The 24,554-nt window shown below is 46.6% G+C and overlaps 1 protein-coding gene across 1 annotated transcript in view; it reads left to right on the forward strand.

The window, feature by feature from the left end:
• LOC126215300 (acetylcholine receptor subunit alpha-like) overlaps positions 1-24,554 on the forward strand; it is a 586,475-nt gene that overhangs the window by 542,706 nt on the left and 19,215 nt on the right. Inside the window, exons 12-13 of the mRNA XM_049941983.1 lie at positions 531-840; positions 9,492-9,693. Of these exons, the coding sequence (XP_049797940.1) occupies positions 531-840; positions 9,492-9,689 (508 nt within the window). The 3' untranslated portion in view covers positions 9,690-9,693. The remainder of the gene's footprint in view (positions 1-530; positions 841-9,491; positions 9,694-24,554) is intronic.

Raw genomic sequence — 24,554 nt, forward strand, 5'->3', positions numbered from 1 at the left:
CGTTTCACTGGAGTACGAGCCTGCACCCCGAACAAATGCGTACCTTAAGTAAAGACTTTTTAATGCTTCGATTTGTATTCATTGTCTACGAACTTGTCTTTTCAGAAACGCTTTCCTCATTGCTGCCACTCTTCGTCTATACCCTGCGTACTATACCCACAATCAGTTGTTTCGCCGCCCAAATAGTGAGACCCTCGTAACTACTTTTTGGACGCACTCCGTAACCTAATTCGGTCAGCGTCACCTACACCTTTGTTTTACTTTTCTTGTCCACCTCCTAACCTCTCTTTCGCCTATTACCCATTCTGTTCAGCCGCTCTTGAAAGTCCTTTGCTGTCTGTGGCAAAATTATAACGTTATCAGCAACCTTTAAGTCTTACATTTTTATACTCGAACTTCAATTCCTTCGGTCTCCTTTGTGATCGCCGAGAGCGACGTGGGAGTCGGCTGCAAACCTGTCTCGCAACCGTCTGCACAGTTGCCTCCGTCCGTCCGTCCCGCCCACCGCGGCGTCGGTCTTCTCTTCGCAGGGACAGCGACCTGGGGGGCTCGTGCCGGATCCACGGGCCCGGGGGCGGAGTGCCGCCGCCGCCGCCCACGCTGCTGGCGGAAGAGGCGGCGCCGGGGGCGGCTGCGGGGGACGGCGCCGACGAGCCGGCCACCCCCAGCGCGGACGGGTGCGCCGGGGGCGGCGGGGGCGGCGGCAGCGCCAGCAACGGCTTCCCGGGGGCGGCGCGGCCCGCCTCCCTGCACTGGCACCGCTGCCCCGAGCTGCACAAGGCCATCGACGGGGTGCGCTTCATCGCCGACCACACCAAGCGCGAGGAGGACTCCACCAGGGTGAGCGGCCCGCACCAGTCTAGGCTAGACTACTAGCGAAATACTGTGGCCGACAGGCAATGAAGTCGGAAGCTGCGAGCGGATACAGGCAGGGGAGCCGTCGCCACGACACCGAGCCGAAGCCGACGTCAGCCGTCTCGCCTGTCCCCGACATTAGCGTCTGGCGAGAGCGTTTCGATAAAAAAATGCCGGCTTGCGTCATTTTACGGGATCATTCTGTCTAAACTGCGGGGCAACCATTTTTCATTCGCAACTGGAATCGTTCGATCGATATTTTCTTTTATATCCGATTGGACTGCGCTGTTCACTTTTGCTGTATTTTACTTTAGATTTCGTATCGACCGACTCGAAAATCTCTCCGATTGAACGCTGTAACGAAGAATAATTGGGTGCCCACAGAACATAGCACAATATGTTCTCCGCATTTTCGGGAAGAGTGTACACACCGGACATCAGTTTCCTCAGTTCGTATTAAAGGAAATACTGGATTACGAAAGCAGCGTTTTCGTATAGCGAAAAGAATGTTACGATAACGGAGCGAAATCCAGTCGCATTACTAGATCAAATATGTACTTACGACAAGAAAAAGTTATGAAAATACCTTTCTGGCTCCTAGCTATTCACGAAAGGACTTTAACCTTTTCTACGTAAAAGAACTCTCACGCTCACACGACAGAAATTAAGAACGACAAGCAACCGTCTGCTAATGTTTTGGGACATTTATCATGCCTTTGAAAGCGACGTGGCGCCACGTCCCTTATTGTACTGTACTTCCACGGACTGCTGCGTGAGACAACTCAGAGCTCGTAGTGCTGAAAGCACGAATCTGTAAACTCCTGCGTGCCTTGTCCGAGGAACAGCCTGAAAAAGGCTCAGAAACCAGTTCGTACAAGTAAAGGAATATTTAACCAATTGAAAAATTTTCCTACCGGAGCACAAAAAATGCGAATGTGTTCCTCTTTGTTTGAAAGACTCTGTGGGGTGCCAGCTGCCTCATTCTGCCTTTCTCGGCACTTGCCAAAAATTTGGGCAGGCGAACATATTCGCGTTCTTTTTAACGTGTAACATCCCAAACTCCCCAAAGCCCCCCAACTGAAACTCACTCACACCACTAGCCAACCACTCCCAGTTGCCCTTTCTCTCTCACTCCCTCATTGTCGTTATCTCTGTGTGTCTCTCTGTCACTGTCCCAACTCCCTTCGCTCTGTTCTCCTACTGCAATCTCCTCTCTCCCTCTCGCTCTCCCTTACTGCTGTTCTCTCATTCCTTCCTCCCTACTGCTGCTGTCTCTTCTCACTACCACTATCTGTCTCTTCCTCTTCGTCGCTGTCTCTCATTATGACTGGCTCTCACCCACACCCACTTTCTCATTCTCTTCATTCCTCTGCCACTGCCACTCTCTCCTTCACCCTTCTGTTATTGCCAACTGCGTCCCACTGCCACTACGCCCCTCTCTTTCTCTCACACCGTCATTCTCTCCTTCGCTCTTTCTACACCACAGCTGTCTGATACCTTCCAGTATTTATTACATTACCGTCTCTTTGCTACTACTGCTACTGTCTTTTCTCTCAGGACAAATACTTGAATACTACAACTTCAGGTTCCCAGATGATAACGGACACACTTTACGACATATTTCTCCGTGTTAAATCACGTTATAAACTACGTTTTCGCCTCGAACCGGGTTTTACGCGCGTTTTTTACGTGTACACGTAAGGCAAATTTGAATCGCTGTATATCCAAAATTGATAAAGTTATGAAGCAAATTTTCAGGGTTCTTCGAAATCGGCATTTTAGCAATACATCATAAGAAATATAGTTATTTTCTGTACGTAACCGTCTCGGAATCTGCGGCTGTGTTTTGGTACCCAAAAAACAAGTTTTTCGCGTGCCTCTCAGTAACGGATAAATATTTTTGAAAACAGGGAGATGGGGAGATGGCTCTTCTACATACATACCTAGGGAAAACACCGCTAAAATTTGAGCAATTTTCTGAGGTTATTTATTATTTAGATTTCGTCTATTACCGAATTTTATGTGTAGAATAGGGTAGTAACTTTGAATCTCTGCACCTCGGAAACGGATAACGATACGAAGAAAATTTTGAAGGTTGTTCGAGATGGGGATCCCTCTGGTAATATCGTAAAAATTACAACCATTAGCTGTGCGTAGCCGTCTGGAAATCTTCGGCTGGGTTTTGGTCACCTGATGACAGCGAAAATTACAGTAAAAAAAGAAAACAGTTTTTCTGTGGTTTTCCGAGGAACAGCCCACGAACTGAATGAGGCCTCTTTAAGCCTCTTAAGGGGATACGGAATCGCCTATCCCCGCAATGCCTACTACAGGGAACATTTTCTCACAAACTACTGGAGACAGATAAAGTTTTTACTGTATGTGCATTGATATCTTACAACAATACTGAAACAACAGTTTATTGTCAAAGTATTTTCTTACAGAGATATTTTACATTTATTTTTAAGTAAGTTTGTTCCATCACTTTTTACTATATTATCACCCCTACGTCTTTTGTAAATCAAGTAATTAAAAATCGTTGTTTTAGTGTGTAAAAGAAACCCGTGTGAGTGATTCATAAAAATTTCAGACTTTTAGGTTCAGCAGTACCTGAGATAATGATCCTAGAAGAAGTAAAAGCAAACTTACGGGAAACTGAGAAAGAAGATTAAAACATTCATGATCCATAGTTAATACCCCCTTCACAGTCTTCATAATCATCTTCAAGTCTTCTTTTGGCACTCCTCTGCACTCGTCTTGCTTTTTTCACTAATGTCTTGTTTATATTGTCAGCATGCCTTAGTCTGTGCTGATCTAAAGTCAACATAGCACGTACTGTACGGGAACCAACATGCAAACCCAGTGTTTGAAGGACCTGGCATTTAGTTGTATTCCCAAGACTGAAGGTTGCTACAGCATTATACACAGCAAAGTGTAGAATATAATTCCGACAAACACTGTTTTCGGGAGACGATGCCATATTACACTATTCAAGCACTCGTTGGGGCTCTGCGTTTTCCCATGAAGATATTTCGTCAGAAGACTTCTGTCAGCCAGAGCTCTGAAAATGGGCTTTATTTCTTCCATGATGGCTAATGGCAGACTGTGGTGGTGAGTGTATTTCTCTCCAGTTGTTAGTCCCCTATTGTATTTACAGCAGCTCTTTTCACCTTTGGGGCACAAACCATGTTCTGGATGCTCATCTGTGGATGCGGTGTGGAAATACAAAGCCCATATAGCTTTCCTCATTTCTTCAAGATTGTCTGTATTTCGCCTGATTGCAAGTCCATAGCAATTCTGAATGTGGTCTATTATGGAATCAGTCAATCTTCCTTTGCCATGTAAGGTTTTCCATCATCATAGGTTAAAGTTAGATATAGTGGGAATTAGTGAAGTTCGGTGGCAGGAGGAACAAGACTTTTGGTCAGGTGAATACAGGGTTATAAATACAAAATCAAATAGGGGTAATGCAGGAGTAGGTTTAATAATGAATAAAAAAATAGGAGTGCGGGTTAGCTACTACAAACAGCATAGTGAACGCATTATTGTGGCCAAGATAGACACAAAGCCCATGCCTACTACAGTAGTACAAGTTTATATGCCAACTAGCTCTGCAGATGATGAAGAAATTGATGAAATGTATGACGAGATAAAAGAAATTATTCAGGTAGTGAAGGGAGACGAAAATTTAATAGTCATGGGTGACTGGAATTCGTCAGTAGGAAAAGGGAGAGAAGGAAACATAGTAGGTGAATATGGATTGGGGGGAAGAAATGAAAGAGGAAGCCGCCTTGTAGAATTTTGCACAGAGCATAACTTAATCATAGCTAACACTTGGTTCAAGAATAATAAAAGAAGGTTGTATACCTGGAAGAATCCTGGAGATACTAGTAGGTATCAGATAGATTATATAATGGTAAGACAGAGATTTAGGAACCAGGTTTTAAATTGTAAGACATTTCCAGGGGCAGATGTGGATTCTGACCACAATCTATTGGTTATGAACTGCAGATTCAAACTGAAGAAACTGCAAAAAGGTGGGAATTTAAGGAGATGGGACCTGGATAAACTGAAAGAACCAGAGGTTGTAGAGAGTTTCAGGGAGAGCATAAGGGAACAATTGACAGGAATGGGGGAAAGAAATACAGTAGAAGAAGAATGGGTAGCTCTGAGGGATGAAGTAGTGAAGGCAGCAGAGGATCAAGTAGGTAAAAAGACGAGGGCTAATAGAAATCCTTGGGTAACAGAAGAAATATTGAATTTAATTGATGAAAGGAGAAAATATAAAAATGCAATAAATGAAGCAGGCAAAAGGGAATACAAACGTCTCAAAAATGAGATCGACAGGAAGTGCAAAATGGCTAAGCAGGGATGGCTAGAGGACAAATGTAAGTATGTAGAGGCTTTTCTTACTAGGGGTAAGATAGATACTGCCTACAGGAAAATTAAAGAGACCTTTGGAGAGAAGAGAACCACTTGTATGAATAAAAATGGTTCAAATGGCTCTGAGCACTATGGGACTCAACTGCTGTGGTCATAAGTCCCCTAGAACTTAGAACTACTTAAACCTAACTAACCTAAGGACAGCACACAACACCCAGCCATCACGAGGCAGAGAAAATCCCTGACCCCGCCGGGAATCGAACCCGGGAACCCGGGCGTGGGAAGTGAGAACGCTACCGCACGACCACGAGATGCGGGCACTTGTATGAATATCAAGAGCTCAGATGGCAACCCAGTTCTAAGCAAAGAAGGGAAGGCAGAAAGATGGAAGGAGTATATAGAGGGTTTATACAAGGGCGATGTACTTGAGGACAGTATTATGGAAATGGAAGGGGATGTAGATGAAGATGAAATGGGAGATAAGATACTGCGTGAAGAGTTTGACAGAGCACTGAAAGACCTGAGTCGAAACAAGGCCCCGGGAGTAGACAACATTCCATTAGAACTACTGATGGCCTCGGGAGAGCCAGTCATGACAAAACTCTACCATCTGGTGAGCAAGATGTATGAGACAGGCGAAATACCCACAGACTTCAAGAATAATATAATAATTCCAATACCAAAGAAAGCAGGTGTTGACAGATGTGAAAATTACCGAACTATCAGTTTAATAAGTCACAGCTGCAAAATACTAACGCGAATTCTTTACAGACGAATGGAAAAACTGGTAGAAGCGGACCTCGGGGAAGATCAGTTTGGATTCCGTAGAAATGTTGGAACACGTGAGGCAATACTAACCTTACGACTTATCTTAGAAGAAAGATTAAGAAAAGGCAAACCTACGTTTCTAGCATTTGTAGACTTAGAGAAAGCTTTTGACAACGTTAACTGGAATACTCTCTTTCAAATTCTGAAGGTGGCAGGGGTAAAATACAGGGAGCGAAAGGCTATTTACAATTTGTACAGAAACCAGATGGCAGTTATAAGAGTCGAGGGGCATGAAAGGGAAGCAGTGGTTGGGAAAGGAGTGAGACAGGGTTGTAGCCTCTCCCCGATGTTATTCAATCTGTATATTGAGCAAGCAGTAAAGGAAACAAAAGAAAAATTCGGAGTAGGTATTAAAATTCGTGGAGAAGAAGTAAAAACTTTGAGGTTCGCCGATGACATTGTAATTCTGTCAGAGACAGCAAAGGACTTGGAAGAGCAGTTGAACGGAATGGACAGTGTCTTGAAAGGAGGATATAAGATGAACATCAACAAAAGCAAAACGAGGATAATGGAATGTAGTCAAATTAAATCGGGTGATGCTGAGGGGATTAGATTAGGAAATGAGACACTTAAAGTAGTAAAGGAGTTTTGCTATTTAGGGAGTAAAATAACTGATGATGGTCGAAGTAGAGAGGATATAAAATGTAGACTGGCAATGGCAAGGAAATCGTTTCTGAAGAAGAGAAATTTGTTAACATCAAGTATAGATTTAAGTGTCAGGAAGTCGTTTCTGAAAGTATTTGTATGGAGTGTAGCCATGTATGGAAGTGAAACATGGACGATAAGTAGTTTGGACAAGAAGAGAATAGAAGCTTTCGAAATGTGGTGCTACAGAAGAATGCTGAAGATAAGGTGGGTAGATCATGTAACTAATGAGGAGGTATTGAATAGGATTGGGGAGAAGAGAAGTTTGTGGCACAACCTGACTAGAAGAAGGGATCGGTTGGTAGGACATGTTTTGAGGCATCAAGGGATCACAAATTTAGCATTGGAGGGCAGCGTGGAGGGTAAAAATCGTAGAGGGAGACCAAGAGATGAATACACTAAGCAGATTCAGAAGGATGTAGGTTGCAGTAGGTACTGGGAGATGAAGAAGCTTGCACAGGATAGAGTAGCATGGAGAGCTGCATCAAACCAGTCTCAGGACTGAAGACCACAACAACAACAACAACAACAGTTTTTTTCCCTTTCATAACTCATTTTAACGTTCTCAGCCTGGCACCCATTCTCTTCTGCGCATATCCTATACATTCAAATTTGCTTATATTTACACTGTCGCCTTATGGTTTGCTTTCCAAAACTTCTGTGAACGCTTTAGAGTCTCCATCTCCCAGATACTTGGCACAGAGAACACGATACCACTCTGAAGAGCGATGAAACTTTTTTTTTCACCCGAGCAACCTCCATTAGCAACGCAGTCGTGACAATGTTCATTTTTCAGCCTGTCTATGCATCTACAGTATTCAGACATTATTGCAGCATCAATAAGCTTGCCAGCGTCAACACTAGTTGGTGCTACAACAGCACTGTTGGACGTGTGACCCCTTGTCTGCCACGTGCCATCAAAAGCTACTGCGAGGCCCTGACTGCCATCATTTTCTTTGACTGGTTCTTCCACAGCTACCTGCTTTGACTTCTGTGCTACATCTTCAGCTGTTCATCCTAGTACATAGTTTAAGCATCAAACTCTGAGGGCACACTTGGAAGATTTAGAACACCACATAGCGTATCACCAGCTGCTTTGCCCTTACCAATTGCTCGCAATCCATAAACCAACCTAATATTTACACTATAAAGTTCAGTTTTCTTGTATCAGTTATTTACAGTTACTGAAACAGAACTTGGAAACTTACAGCTGTACTTACAAACACTGCATGTTAAATTAAACTGGGCAGCCAGGCCAACATGGAATTCTACTCGTAGTTTGGGGACTGATGCCCTCAGGTGTTAAGTCCCATAGCGCTTAGAAACATTTGAACTCGTACTTCAAAGAAACGTTTCCTTGACATTTTTTGCAGCACACACTGTTTTCAAGAGCTTCGCACAATATACTCGTATTTATATTCGAGGTGGCCTCGCACAAACGTATTGTATTACATGACTGCGTTGCCATTTAGCGTCGTGTCATAGCGTTCGGTGGTTTGATGTTTATCTAGGTTGTGTACAGTGGAACAATATCCGCACTGACAGTCATATCAACAACTGATGTAGCACGTGAGCAGCAGTCGGTCAGAATTTCTACATACTGATGAAGACTTGAACTGCAAGAAGCATATTACAGAGCATCTCGAACAGTTAAGTTGAAACACTTTCGCTCTTCGCACAAACGTGGCAAGCTCCTGACATATTTTGCGTGTTTCCCCTCAGTAATGTTGTACGGATAATTTTATGGGGTAACTCCTCACTTGGAAAGAAAGTGTTGACTGCTCAAAAGCGAGCAGTGAGAATAAAATGTGTTCGCCCAGCGACGTGACGTAGGCGCCTCTCGAAGGAGCTAGGCATCTTAAGTGATAGCCGGCACGGTAACTCAGCGCGTTCGGTCAGCGGCTTAGCTGCCCACTGTAATAAAGAAACTGAGTCAACAGATCGATGACGACGCCTCGAGCAGATACAACGAACGAAAACGAACAATCTGAGATTTTTTAAAAAAAAAGCGCAGTCACAGTGGATGTTTCCGCTAGTGAAATTACTCATAAGTAATCCTTCACAAGTTGAAAAGAACAGTGGTGTGCATACAATAGTAGAGGGAAAATGACCTTTATTACGCACTGTTAAAGCTATCAGTGGTTCAGAGAGGAGTTCAATATGCAGCAATGAAAACTTTCAGTCGTTGGCCTTGTAACATAAAATGTCTAACAGGTAGCGAAGCAACTTTTAAAAATAATTTAAAATCATTTTGGACAATTCGTTCTATTTCATTGACGAAATGCTACTTAAAAACTGGTAGCCAGAAAAAAAAACCTTTTTAAGTGTAGTTGCACGAGTAGCAATAAAATAATAGTGTATTCTTCAATGTTAACACTAATAATGCATACATATGCTGTAAACTGACTCGTTCCATACCATTTCGATAAAAGAATCGTCGAAACGATCTACGGAACACGTAACTAACTTACAGTCGAATTTGAAGATAATCAGTTGAGTGAGACACTCGTATCGAATTAGAAGCCCACTTAGCGGCGGGGTTAATTTCAAAAAGGTGTTCCTGCCGTGCAGAATTTATTTGCTACACTCGCTAGTGGCGCAGACGCTCGTCGAGTCCGACCTCGGTGTACTGCGAGTGCGGAGGGGCAGCGGCAGAGGCACGCCACGCGTCGACACGCGCGTGCGTGTGATTCGAGCGGTACGTGCGTTCACGCAGGGCGCCTCTACTCGTGTGTGTAAACGCAGGAGCTGTTCCAGGCTGACGCGGCTGGCGCTTGCCGCAGGTGAAGGAGGACTGGAAGTACGTGGCGATGGTGCTGGACCGGCTCTTCCTGTGGATCTTCACGCTGGCCGTGCTGGTGGGCACGGCGGGGATCATCCTGCAGGCGCCCACGCTCTACGACGACCGCGTGCCCATCGACGTGCGCCTCTCCGAGATCGCCACCACCACCGCCAAGCCGCACGTCGCCAGCGCGCTCTAGCCCGGTGAGTGGGGCCCTCTGCTCTGCCCCGTGTCGCCACACACTTCCTGACGTCACTACTCGGCCACCCGGAGTCGTCGTATGCCTGTGGGTGGTGGCCCAACTGCTGTGGTCATCAGTCCCCTAGAACTTAGAACTACTTAAACCTAACTAACCTAAGGACAGCACACACATCCATGCCCGAGGCAGGATTCGAACCTGCGACCGTAGCAGTCGCGCGGTACCAGCTCTCACCAGCTGGTGTCGGGGCGCGCCTCAGCTTTGCAGTCGTCTGGTCAGGAGCCCAGGAGCGGCGCTACAGCCGCCGACTAACGCCAAATTTGGGTGCTCTGCCGTGACGGATGTGTTCACCGTACGCGCCCCTGTGATTTCTGCGGCTACTTCGGGCAGTGCCGCCTGCCTCTTAGCTCTGAAAACACTACGCAAGCGCCGCTGCTCTCGGTGGTTCAGTGAATGCCGTCGGCGACTGCGCTGTCGGTGGTGTGAGGGAATGCCTGACATCTCGTATCCTCAATACTGAATTCGCTGACGATTTCCGAAAGGGAACGTCCCGTGCGTCTAGCACCGAGTTCTATTCCTCGTTCCAAGTCTGTTAATTCCCGAAGGCTACGCCATTGCTTCCTCTGCCTCGCGTAAAGCATGAGCTAGTAATTTGTTTCTCGTTCTCAGGGCACTGTTCTCCGCTAGTAAACAGTTAATTCGAGCCACAATCACGTTGAGAGGCACCCACATGCCTTGCTCGTACTGTGGCATCAAGCAGTCAGGCCTGCAAGATGAGTGGTCTGCCAAGCGAGTGGATTCATTCTTATTTATCGAGTTACATGAACTCTCGTACTCACAATTAAGTTACAAATTATCCTCCTGTATGAATAATACGCAACGGAAAAGCACATCTGACCGTCAGTAATTTACAGAACTCTGACTGTTCACTACGCACTGGCAATACCACATTTTCTTTCTTTTTTATTTAACGGCTTCTATCAACACGTGGCCATCGCACTGAATATGAGTGGCGCACACATTATAAATTCTGGATATCGTGACAACATACAATTCGATGGAAAAGGCCACCAATCTTTTTCTTTTCACTATCTTATTTATTCCGATAAATTCTATAACCTAAACACACAAATTCTATAACCTACAACAATAACACATGAGAAATTCCGCCCAGTGGGCATGGCTTTACATTGGTGAGTCTCTATCTTATGGTCTCGTAATTATTTAACGCTACAGTGCACTTTCTGGATAGGATGGTGGATCTTCTATTATTTCTCACACTTCGACTCTCACAATCATCATCACGAAACTTTCCTCCAGACCGAGCAGTACAAAAGGAACACGCATAACCCACTACCTCTGAAACTACCTTGCTACTCTCCCATGCAAACCACACATACTTAAATTACATGACATACACCACACTACAATGTGAAATACAACACACGGAATAGTCACAACACTATCACTTTCAGCTTTCCCACTTCAATTAGTATTTATCCCAGTTTCACACGACACTGCCCCACTTTGTAATTCTACTTTCCTACTATGAACTCTGGAGATATTTGCACGTCTTCCTGTGCAACGCAAGCCTAGTCGCGCTGCTGGATAGACGGCTGAGTCACCTTGTTTCTCTCTCAGAGTATTATAGTTTGAATCAAGCGTCACACGGAAACATATCTCGCAAAGTAATATTAACAACATATTCATTACACACACGACTCCTCAACTGATACCATGGACGAGTACTTCTCTTTATCCTTTGTCTCATACACAGATAGAGACTCACACAGTACTCACCACGTGGAAGTACTCGTCTCTAATTTCAAGTCCTGCACACGTCATTTCTTAAATATTTCAACGTATAGTACACACGCTAGTAATTCAGCTTAACTTAAGCATACGGAAGTATTTCATCTTATTGCTACACGTGGTTTCATTGTGACCGTTGGTCACTTCCGAAGATTACTACGATCCCATTAATATTACCTGCCTGACATTTAATTCTTCCCACAAAAGTTCCTGAAATAGAGAAATTATTATTTCAAACTACTCTTAAATATTCCACATGCATACCATGTCTCCACTCTTTTGTCTTTACGGAGCACAACTAAGACAGGTCTTAACAGCACAAGATCCAGCGGCAGAGTGCTGAAACATGGCCGTTCTTCAGGTCATCTCGCACCTCTGTCGAGGTGGGGGAAGACCGTGCTACCGTATTGGTCAGCCACATTTCAGGCGCTCAAAGCTCCGGTAAGTTTCATCTCTTTGGTTCCACCAAAGGATCGTCTCAAAGATGATCATATATTCACATTCACTATCTGCGGTTAGCAGACGACCGTACATTCATTCATCTCACAGATCTCACCAAACTGGATGTAGGGATTTATTTTGTGGGAGTGCACATGTGATCAATTAAATAAATAAATTGTCATTCTTTCCCACACTGGTATCCGGCTTCACTGTATTAATTGAAATTGAGTTATTATTAGAAAAAAATGTGTTGTTCTGACAAAAATAATGAAGTGTGTTGTACCTATTTTCAATGTCGGGCGGTACTGTACCCTTTCAACGTGAACCACCTGAATACAAACAACAGCCCCACCGATGGACTGCCCTTTTACACCACGTGTACGCGACACTACCGCCTTCTGTGTGTGCGGATATCGCCGTCCCGTTGCATTTTGTTACCTAATTTTATACTGAACAACCGTGCGGTACTTGGACAAATGAAATTCTTGGCTGCTCAGGAAACACCGTATCACTCGTTGCCCGTAATAGCACACCACCTTTCTCGACAGTAAACAGAAACGTTCATTTTAGCTGTAACAGTTTTCGGAAATGGCAGATAGTTCAAATGGCTCTGAGCACTATGGGACTCAACTGCTGTGGTCATAAGTCCCCTAGAACTTAGAACTACTTAAACCTAACTAACCTAAGGACAGCACACAACACCCAGCCATCACGAGGCAGAGAAAATCCCTGACCCCGCCTGGAATCGAACCCGGGAACCCGGGCGTGGGAAGCGAGAACGCTACCGCACGACCACGAGATGCGGGCCAAATGGCAGATAGTATCAGGTCAGCTGTCGGTGAGCACATGCGTGATTCCTAACAGTTGCCACGCCGCAAACAGTTGTCAATCAGTAATTGGTAAACAATTGTTTTATTTCGTTTAGAACAGTTGTTCCAGTAGAGGGTTACATAGAAAACAGGACACGTAGACGACAAATCACGCAGTTCAGTTGTTTAATTTGTAATTAGTTGTTACTCTGGTTTATGGGTCCCTGGTCCACTGAAATGATCACTCGAAGCTCATCAGATTTATTCCGACCCTTCTGCTTTTGCAAAGCGAGCGACTCAGCCGCTGACACACGACGCCGTAGTTGTAAAGGCGGCCGGTCCCGGACGTAAACATTGCGCCGTTCTTGGCCCCGCACTTTCGCACCATATATTGACATAATACTATCGCAAATAAGCGTGTGAAGGCCCCCTTTTTTTACGTACTGAACCGAGTAAGTTTTGTGTTGTTGCTCTTTGTTTTTCTGTTGTACCGAGTTTTTCGTTGTTTGAGATTAATAGTGCCGAACTAGGCTGTCAATTTACGTGAAAAGTATAGTCATTTTCCCAAACATACAGAGATACGTCATCTGTAGGTTCTCAGGAAGAGCTGATGGCTCTAACATTAAAAAATCCTACTTTCAGAGGCAAAATTTTAAACATCTTCGGGCCGAGCTGTTGAAATTTCGACAAATGAAGATTTGAAGGTAGATTACTGTGCCTACATTACACCTTATCAAAACCGCTTCTGCCGTTATTCCATCCTGTAGACAATAGGTGTAAGGAAACGATACAAGGAAACTCATACACTACCTGCGCTGGAAGACGCAAACATGCCGCATCGAGGATGAAATTGAAACACTCGAGGAAGAACTTAAATTACTGAGAGAAAATTAAGTGTTTAGCAATAGAAAACAGTGCGCTGGCAAAGAAAAACAAATTACTGGCTCACGCTTTAGGCGAGACAGAGGAGGAAATACCATAGCCTTCGGTTTCTTCACAGTGCTGAAGTACAGCAGATTTTACAAAAAGTCTTTACAGGCACTGCTGCACGACGAAAACCCTTTGAAGTCAATAGGTGTAAGTAAAACCTCGCATTCACGTCCTTTCTCCAGAAAGTAAGTAATGTACATGACGTGATGGGTGCACCGCTAGCAGGATTGCTAACTTTGCAAAAGATGTGTCACGCTGGTATTTTGATTAGTGTGTCGAGTAAGCTCAAGATGCTGTATAATTATGCAGCTGTCAAGTAACTGTAATTGAGGCGTTTTCTTCTTACTTTATATCTGCATGCGAAGATGTTAAATACTGTTGCTGATTGTTATGCACAAAATGTGTTTACTACACCGAAAACTGATTGTTGCGTATGCAGTACTACTGAAATTCTCGAATGTTCTGTGTTAAAACAGCCCGAATATATTTTTTATCAGATAACTTGTAACCTGTTACAAGTTATTTGATAAAAAATATATTCGGGCTGTTTTAGTTACAAGTTATCTGATAAAAAATATATTCTGGCTGTTTTAACACAGAACATTCTAATGTACTTTCACCGAGTCCCTATTTGTAGTTCCCCGTTCACACCAAGCGCCTGCCTTTTATCCCCCACTGTCTCCACCATGCCCAAGACTTCTGGGGGATGCAACTTACTTTTGCCCTGTACCAAAGTGTTTAAAATTTCGGTCAGAAATGCGCCCCTACCCAAACCTACAAGTGAGAGTTCGTCGGGCTGGGAGGCTGCAGAACCCCCCCCCCCCCCTCCCAAGCTTCTTATGGTGTCTTCATTCATCTACACTTTTCGTTTCCTCTGTCACTCTCTTTTGCTCCCACTGCTTCTACCTGTCTTCATCTCCCTTTCTCTTTTACTGCCACTGTCTCTCACTGACCATCAATATCCCCTCTCTCTTGGGCTCGCACTGCTATTTTCATCCATCTCTCCTTCTCTTTCACTGCCGCTTTCTCTCTCCGCCCACCCTCTCCTCTGTCTTCCACTCTTACAGCTCAAAAATGCATGTGGTGAGGAAAGCAGAATGAGGCACCTTGTTGCCTCTTTACTATCAGAGTCTTTTAAAGAGGAACGTGTTCGCCTTTTTTGTGTCCTGACAGGCGCATTTCTCCGGTGGTTTCCTTCTTTTCCCTGCTATTGCAGGATGTGCTGCTTATACAAAACGAATTCTATACGTCAGGGAAGTTTTGACATTTTATTTATAGGCTTCGAAACGCTTATGTACTTCGACACATATAAGCAACAAGCAAGTACGCATGGTATAAGGTTAATAGAAAATCGTTTTCTTTGCGTTTTTCTGCATGCTTCGCTCGTCGTTCGCAGTTAATCGAAAACGCGCGGCTTACGATCTGTAACTTTGAAAATGTTATTGGAAATGTTGTCCTGAATTTAAAGTCTTCGCAGTTTTACGTAATTTTTGGCAGTCATTTTAAGTTTTTTTCAGGCATATAGAGACCCTTTTAGCCCATTTTTATCACTGCAGTGTCACTGTGAGCATAGCTGTACAGGCGTGGACTGTCCATTATACAGTGACAGCATACTGTAAACTTTTATTAGTATGATTAAAAACATAGTTCGATGACTGCGGAATCGTGATGACCGTAGAATCCTTGCCATGTGTTCACTATGTCGGTTAAAACTATACTTCCAGAATAAGATTTTCTCTCTGCAGAGGAGTGTGCGCTGATATGAAACATTCTGGCAGATTAAAACTGTGTGCCGGACCGAGACTCGAACTCGGGACCTTTGCCTTTCGCGAGCAACTGCTCTATCAACTGAGCTACCAAAGCGCGACTCACGCCCCGTCCTCACAGCTTTACTTCCGCCAGTACCCCGTCTCCTACCTTCCATACTTGACAGAAGCTCTCCTGCGAACCTTGCAGAACTAGCACTCCTGGAAGAAAGGATAATGCGGAGACATGGCTTAGCCTCAGCCTGGGGGAGGTTTCCAGGAGAGCTTCTGTGAAGTTTGGAAAGTAGGAGACGGGGTACTGTGTAGAGCGGAAGTAAAGCTGTGAGGACGGGGCGTGAGTCGTGCTTGGGTAGCTCAGATGGTAGAGCACTTGCCAGCGAAAGGCAAAGGTCCCGAGTTCGAGTTTCGCTCCGCCGCACAGTTTTAATCTGCCAGGAAGTTTCAAAACTATAATTATCCCTCAGACCGAATACTGTGTGCACACGTAAGGTAACTTTCAGTTCTTGGATCTCGGTTCGAGGTTCACGCAGAACAACATCTCAAGCACATATGCTAAAAATTTCGACGATTTGCCATGAATGTAAATTGTAGAGGTGGCCATTCCCGCAGCTGGTACTTTTGGCACCTAAAAGTCATTGTTTTTCGGGATCTCGTCGGGAGCATCTGAGCTACTATCGGCACCGTGCACGGACCAACAAGTACAACCCAGAAGTAACTGTCACAGTTGGGTGAGAGTCGAAGAACTCAGCAATCACACGCACACTGCAGTCTTCCTAATGTTCTGCTGTATTTGAAATACGATATTTACCTTAAGAAGAGAATATCAAATTTTATTGTGCGAGTCATCAGTTGCTTAGTAGACCGTGCATACAGCTTGTTGATTCGATTGTGCGGTTTGTAATGGACGACAATGACATAGATCTAACTCTACTTTTGTTGCGTAAATATACCGACACTTGTCGTAAATATGTGTCATAATTCTTCAGAACCAATAAAGGAATGTTCATATAACAAAGACTTCATCCTCCACACGATGGTCGAGAACACTACTAACAAGACCCGAAATCCGAACGAGAGTTGACAGTTTCGAAAGACAGAGCGGGACTACAGGTGAGCTCGTTGGTCTTACAGAGAGAACGTTCACCGTTACGTCGGCCTCGGTTCCTCCCGGGACGTTGCGCTCCCTCCAGCGGTTCGCGGAGCGGCCGCCACATGACAGGCCGTTCCTGTCGCCAGTTCCTCCGGTCGCCGTCCCATCTGGAGCAGACGCGTCGTTCGTCAGCCTGCCTCAGATGTTCGAATCTGTGAGAATTACTAAGGGACCAAACTGCTGAGGTCATCGGTCCCTAGACTTACACACTACTTCAACTAACTTACGCTAAGAGCAATACACTCGAACCTCCGACGGGAAGGGCCTCGCAATGCGTGACATGGCGCCTTAACCGCGCGGCTCGTCCTGCCTGCGCAAACGAGAATAAACAGCAAAGCTAGGCAGTAGTTGCGCTCTCCTATACAGGGTCTTACAAAAAGGTACTGCCAAACTTTCAGGAAACATTCCTCACACACAAATAAAGAAAAGATGTTATGTGGACATGCGTCCGGAAACGCTTTCTTTCCATGTTACGGCTCATTTTAGTTTCTTCAGTATGTACTGTGCTTCCTCGATTCACCGCCAGTTGGCCCAATTGAAGGAAGGTAATGTTGACTTCGGTGCTTGTGTTGACATGCGACTCATTGCTCTACAGTACTAGCATCGAGCACATCAGTACGTAGCATCAACAGGTTAGTGTTCATCACGAACGTGGTTTTGCAGTCAGTGCAATATTTAGAAATGCGGAGTTGGCAGAAGCCCATTTGATGTACGGATTAGCACGGGGCAATAGCCGTGGCGCGGTACGTTTGTATCGAGACAGATTTCTAGAATGAAGGTGTCCCGACAGGAAGACGTTCGAAGCAATTGATCGGTGTCTTAGGGAGCACGGAACATTCCAGCCTATGACTCGCGACTGGGGAAGACCTAGAACGACGAGGACATTTGCAATGGACGAGGCAATTCTTCGTGCGGTTGACGATAACCCTAATGTCAGCGTCAGAGAAGTTGCTGCTGTACAAGGTAACGTTGACCACGTCACTGTATGGAGAGTGCTACGGGAGAACCAGTTGTTTCCGTACCGTGTACAGCGTGTGCAGGCACTATCAGCAGCTGATTGGCCTCCACGGGTACACTTCTGCGAATAGTTCGTCCGACAATGTGTCAATCCTCATTTCAGTGCAAATGTTCTCTTTACGGATGAGGCTTCATTCCGACGTGATCAAATTGTAAATTTTCACAATCGACATGTGTGGGCTGACGAGAATCCGCACGCAATTGTGCAATCACGTCATCAACACACATTTTCTGTGAACGTTTGGGCAGGCATTGTTGAGGTTGTCTCGATTGGGGCCCATGTTCTTCCACCTACGCTCAATGGATCACGTTATCACGATTTCGTACGGGATACTCTACCTGTGCTGCTAGAACATGTGCCTTTACAAGTACGACACAACATGTGGTTCGTGCACGGTGGAGCTCCTGCACATTTCAGTGGAAGTGTTCGTATGTTTCTCAACAACAGATTCGGTGAGCGATGGATTGGTAGAGGCGGACCAATTCCGTGGCCTCCACGCTCTCCTGACCTCAACCCTCTTGACTTTCATTTATGGGGGCATTTGAAAGCTCTTGTCTACGCAACCCCGGTACCAAATGTAGAGACTCTTCGTGCTCGTATTGTGGACGGCTGTGATACAATACGCCATTCTCCAGGGCTGCATCAGCGCATCAGGGATTCCGTGCGACGGAGGGTGGATGCACGTATCCTCGCTAACGGAGGACATTTTGAACATTTCCTGTAACAGTTTGAAGTCACGCTGGTACGTTCTGTTGCTGTGTGTTTCCATTCCATGATTAATGTGATTTGAAGAGCTCTAACATGGAAAGTAAGCGTTTCCGGACAGATGTCCACATAACATATTTTCTTTCTTTGTGTGTGAGGAATGTTTCCTGAAAGTTTGGCCTTAGCTTTTTGTAACACCCTGTATACTAATGTATTTTATCAATTTTTTTCGTTCGTGGGTGCAGCACACGTATGGTCAGATATTACTTTTACGGAGTGATGCGTAACGTCACAACACGGACCAGTGTAGTCATAGTTACGACAGTTCACACTAAAAGGCGTGTCTCCAGCAGACCACAGTAGTAGCTATCCAACATGCCGCATGGAGGTAGTAGACTATGTCTAACTGTGCATAACTTTGAAAATACCAAACAAAGCCAGTGTGGTTGCCCTTAAGACCTCTCGTATGTTTTCTGCCAGTACAGATATTCTGCCTCGGTTGTACTGGAGCAGCTGAAAGACGGGTTGTTTCATCTTCGTGCTCATCATTCCGACTTTTGGACATGACAGGGGTACGCGAGTGGGGGTCATCTCGGAAGAGACAGAGCGATCCTATCCTTACTGCTTGCGCCACTGATTGGTTTCTTTTTTTTTTTTTTATCTGCACAGCTAGCCTTGCTTCCACCGCAAGCAACAAAATAAATGAAAACTGTACTACGACAGTCCGAACCACTATGCAGACTGCAGATGCTGTGGGTAAGGGGTTTGGATGTCGACGGAATTAGAGAGAAAATCAAATGAAAAAAGTACGTGAGGTGAGTATTGTGAAGGATAGCAAGACTGGATGTTGGTGGAAGGAGGAGCGGGGACTTGCACTTACTCAGGAAAAAGAGTGAGTTGTAGCATTTATTTGGAATAAAAGAGGTACAATAGATTACGGTTTATATGACTGGTAAGTCTCGGGAAGGATTTCATAGTATGGAGGGAAAGGAAGGAGAAATGACTGGCGGAAAGGGCACAGGGTGTGCAGGTCTAAGAACAGAGACACATGTCGGGAGTGCCTCAGGGACGTGTGACAGGACCGCAGGAGCACGTAACTGGTGTCGTGAACAGGACTAGCAGCAATCTGATGACGCTGTGGTGTCGTCGTTGAGTGACTATAGGTGGATACAAGATGGTTTGGACACAATAAGTAGTTTGTGTGAGGTATGGCAACTAGCTGCAACTGTGGAAAAATGTAAGTTAACGTAGGTGAGTAGGAAAAACAAATCCGTAATGTTCGAGCAGAGCATTCACAGTGCGTTGCTTGGCACAGTCACGTTGGTTAAATAGCTGAGTGTAACGTTGCAAATTGATAGAAAATGGAATCTGCAGCTTCGGTTTACTGGGAGAATTTTAAGAAAGTACAGCTCATCCGTGAAGGAGATTGCACATAGGACGTATTCTATTCGAGTATTTGGGATTCGCACCATGTCAGATTAAAGGAAGACATCGAAGCAATTGAGAGCGCAGCTGCTAGATGTGTTACCACTTAAGTAGTTCGGATCTTCTAGCGAGTTTTGATGTAGTTTCCCTTTTCACAAAAGTACCTCTTGCGGATTCCTTGACGCTAATTGGTCAACAGTTTGAATCGGACATCACAGCTTTGTTTCGACACGCTCTTTCCTCAACTTATTTTATGATCAACCAGGGATATTTTGAACAGTCTGACGGTGTCGCCATGGGGAGCCCTCTATCTGCTCTGGTGGCTAATCTTCTATGGAGGATTTTTAGGAGAGAGTGCTCGTATCAGTGGTTTGTAAACCAACAATTTTTTTTATATACGTCGATGATACCTTCATAGTGTGGCCCCACGGAGACGAAAAGTTAATGGAGTTTTTTCATCTTAACTCCATGCACGAGGATATCCGGATTAACTACGGAACAACAGAAAGATGGTTGCCTTCCATTCCTGGATGTTTTTGTTAACCGGAAGAGTGACGGCTCGGTGGAACATTCTCTTTATCGTAAGCCCACTCACACTGATTTGTACTTGCGTTCTTGCCATCACCCATCCCAAACCATGAGTGTCCTTAAAACCCTTGTGCACAGGGCACATACGGTGTCGGATGCAGAGAATTTTCCTAAGGAACTTGCACATATAAGGACGGTGTTCAGAGACAATGGATACTCGACCCAGCAAATTAACAGAGCCTTCTCAACTAGAGCCAGGAACCAGGAAGTGGAGAGCGCGCCAGCCAAGTCCCTAGCTTTTCTTCCCTTCGTTGAAAATATCTCCTTCAAAATAACGAGGATTCTTAATAATTGTCATGTGAAAGTGGTTTTTCGTACACCTTCTAAGATTTCGGATTTGCTGGGATCGGTGGAGGATGATTTGTTACTGCGGAAGGCGGGAATTTACAAAACACCGTGCCAATGTGGTACGGCCTGTATAGGACAGACGACGCGTACAGTGGAAGAACGTTGTACGGAACATCAGCGTTGCACTCCCCTACTGCAACCCAGTTAGTCTGCAGTTGCGGAACATTGTATTTCCAACGGACATTCAATGGAGTACGACAAAACTTCGAATTTGGCCACAGCAACAACTTTTGGAGGCTCCATTATCAAAGAATCCGTTGAAATACGCACCGTGGAAAATCTAATGAACCGTGACGGCGGTTACCAGTTGAATAACGCGAGGAATCCCGTCATCTCCGAAATTTGCTCGAGACGAAGACGCCAGACTTGGATAGCTGCGGCCAGCGACAAAACCGACAGCAGCTGAGTACTGCAGCTCCACCAGCGAGGGTGCTGGCGCTGGGCGGTGTGGCCTTTCTGTCTCCGCGACTGCAGCGCATGCGCGGCAGTAGCATCGCCGCACTATATACGCTGGATCGGAAAACGTCTTCGTCGTCATCGCTCATCCGCCCCATCCTCTGCTGTGCCCATCCCTCCTGGAGCTCCGCCCCTCACACCTACTACAAGTCCCCCCAAATCCTTGATGGACACGCGCTCCGCCTCGCCTATCGCATCCGTCTCCCATCACCCACGCGGATCCTGTACGACTAGATTCCCTTCCCGCACCTTCTCCTCTTCCTCGAACGGATACGGATCCTTTACACTTCCCGCAAGCTCGATCCCCCCTCACCCGATTGCCTCTCACTTCCTCACACATCCCCGCCCACTACCGCGCCCTGTATTCGTGCATCCCACCTGCTCTCCATCTTCACACCCTCCATACCCTAACCCAAGGTGGCTTCCACCAACTCCCCCTCCCTGATGATGTCCTTGTCCCGTCCATCTACCCCACCTACCAGCACTGACTCTCCCATCCCCCCTTTTCTCATCCCTGCCCACTACTGTCCCTGTATTCGTGCATCTAACCTGCTCTCCATTTTCACACCCTCCATACCCTAACCCAAGGTGGCTTCCACCGACTCCCCCTCCCTGATGATGTCCTTGTCCCGTCCATCTACCCCTCATACCACACTGACTGTCCCCTCCCCCCTTTTCTCATCCCCCCAATACTGCAAACGTATTCATGTATCCCACCTGCTCTCCATCTTCACACCCTCCATACCCTAACCCAAGGTGGCTTCCACCGCCTCCACCTCCCTGATGATGCCCTTGTCTCTTCCATCTACCTCTCCTACCAGCACTGACTCACCCCTCCCCACTTTTCTCAACACCACCCACTACTGCGCCTGTATACATGCATCCCACCTCCACTCCATCCTCACACCATCCATACCTAACCCAACGTGGCTCCCACCAATTCCCCCTCACTGTTTATGTCCTCGTCCAGTCCATCTACCCCTCCTACCAGCACTGACTCTCCCCTCCCCACTTTTCCCAACACTACCCACTACTGCACCTGCATTCGTGCATCCCACCTGCTCTCCATCTTCACTCACTCCATACCCTAACCCAAGGTGGCTTCCACCAAATCCCCCTCCCTGATGATGTCCTTTTCCCGTCCAACTACACCTTCTTCCAGCACTGACTCCCCTCTTCCCCCTTTTCTCATCCCCGCCCACTACTGCGTGTGTATTTGTGCATCCCACCTGCTCCCCATCTTCAGACCCACATACCCTAACCCAAGGTTTCTTCCACCATCCCCTCCCTGATGATGTCCTTGTCCCCTCCATCTACCCCTCCTACCAGCACTGACTCTCCCCTCCCCCCTTTTCTCATCCCTGCCCACTACTGCGCCTGTATTCGTGCATCCCACCTGCTCTACATCTTCACACCCTGCATACCCTAACCCAAGGTGGCTTGCACCAACTCCCACTCCCTGATGATGTACTTGTCCCGTCCATCTACGCCTCCTACCAGCACTGACTCTCCCCTTCCCACTTTTCTCAACCCCACCCACTACTGCGCCTGTATTCATGCATCCCACCTCCACTCCATCTTCACACCCTGCATACCCTAAACCAACGTGACTTTCACAAATTCCCCCTCACTGATTATGTCCTCGTCCAGTCCATCTACCCCTCCTACCAGCATGACTCTCCCCTCCCAACTATTGTGCCTGCAATCGTGCATCCCCCCAGCTCTCCATCTTCACTCCCACCATACCCTAACCCAAGGTGGCTTCCACCAACTCCCCCTCCCTGATGATGTCCTTTTCCCGTCCATCTACACCTTCTTCCAGCGCTGACTCCCCTCTTCCCCCTTTTCTCATCCCCGCCCACTACTGCGTGTGTATTCGTGCATCCCACCTGCTCTCCATCGTCAGACCCACCATACCCTAACCCAAGGTTTCTTCCACCAACTTCCCCTCCCTGATGATGTCCTTGTCCCGCCCATCTACCCCTCATACCAGTACTGACACTCCCCACCCCTCTTTTCTCATCCCCGCCCACTACTGTGCCTGTATTCATGCATCCCACACGCTCTCCATCTTCACACCCTCCATACCCTAACCCAACGTGGCTTCCACCAAATCTCCCTCCCTGATGATGTCCTTGTCTCGTCCATCTACCCCTCCTACCAGCACTGACTCTCCCCTCCACTCTCTTCTCATCCCAGCCAATACTGTACCTGTATTCGTGCATCCCACCTGCTCTCTATGTTCACACACTCCATACCCCAACCGAAGGTGACTTCCACCGACTTCCCCTTCCTGATGATGTCCTTGTTCCGTCCATCTACCCCTCCTACCAGCACTGACTCTCCCACCTTTTCTCATCCACATCCACTACTGTGGCTGTATTAGTGCATCCCACCTGCTCTCCTTCTCCACACCTTCCATACCCTAACCGAAGGTGGCTTCCACCAACTACCCCTCCCTGATGATGTCCTTTTCCCGTCCATCGCCCACTCCTACCAGTACTGCCTCTCCCCTCCCCCCTTTCCTCAACTCTGCCCACGACTGCGCCTGTATTCATGCATCCCATCTACTCTCCATCTTCACACCCTCCATACCCTAACCCAAGGTGACTTCCACCAACTACCCTCCCTGATGATGTACTCGTCCCATCCATATACCGCTCCTACCAGCACTGCCTCACCCTTTCCACTTTTCTCACCTCCGCACACTACTGCGCCTGTATTCGTGCATCCCACCTGCTCTCTACCTTCACACCCTCCATACCCTAACTCAAGGTGGCTCCCACCATCTCCCCCCTTATGATATCCGGTCCATCTTTCCCTCCAACCAGCACTGACTCTCCGCTCCCACATTTTCTCATCGCCGCCCACTACTGCGCCTGTATTCGTGCCTCCCACCTGCTCTCCATCTTCACAACCTCCATACCCTAACCCAAGGTGGCTTCTGCCAACTCCCCCTACCTGATGATGTACTCGTCCCGTCCATCTACCCCTCCTACCAGCACTGACTCTCCCCTCCCCACTTTTCGCATCCCCACCCACTACTGCGCCTGTATTCGTGCATCCCACCTGCTCTCCATCTTCACACCCTCCATACCCTAACCCAAGGTGGCTTCTGCCAACTCCCCCTACCTGATGATGTCCTTGTCTGGTGCATCTACCCCTCTTACCAGCACTGACTTTCCCCTCCCACATTTTCTCAACCCCACCCACAACTGCGCCTGTATTCGTGCATCCCACCTGCTCTCCATCTTCACACCCTCCATATCCTAACCCAAGGTGACTTCCACCATCTCCCCCTCCCTTATAATATCCCGTCCAACTACCCTCCAACCAGCACTGACTCTCCCCTCCCCCTTTTCTCATCCACACGCACTACTGCGCCTGTATTCGTGCATCCCTACTGCTCTCCATCTT

This window comes from Schistocerca nitens, chromosome 12 (assembly GCF_023898315.1).
Source record: "Schistocerca nitens isolate TAMUIC-IGC-003100 chromosome 12, iqSchNite1.1, whole genome shotgun sequence".
NCBI lineage: Eukaryota > Metazoa > Arthropoda > Insecta > Orthoptera > Acrididae > Schistocerca > Schistocerca nitens.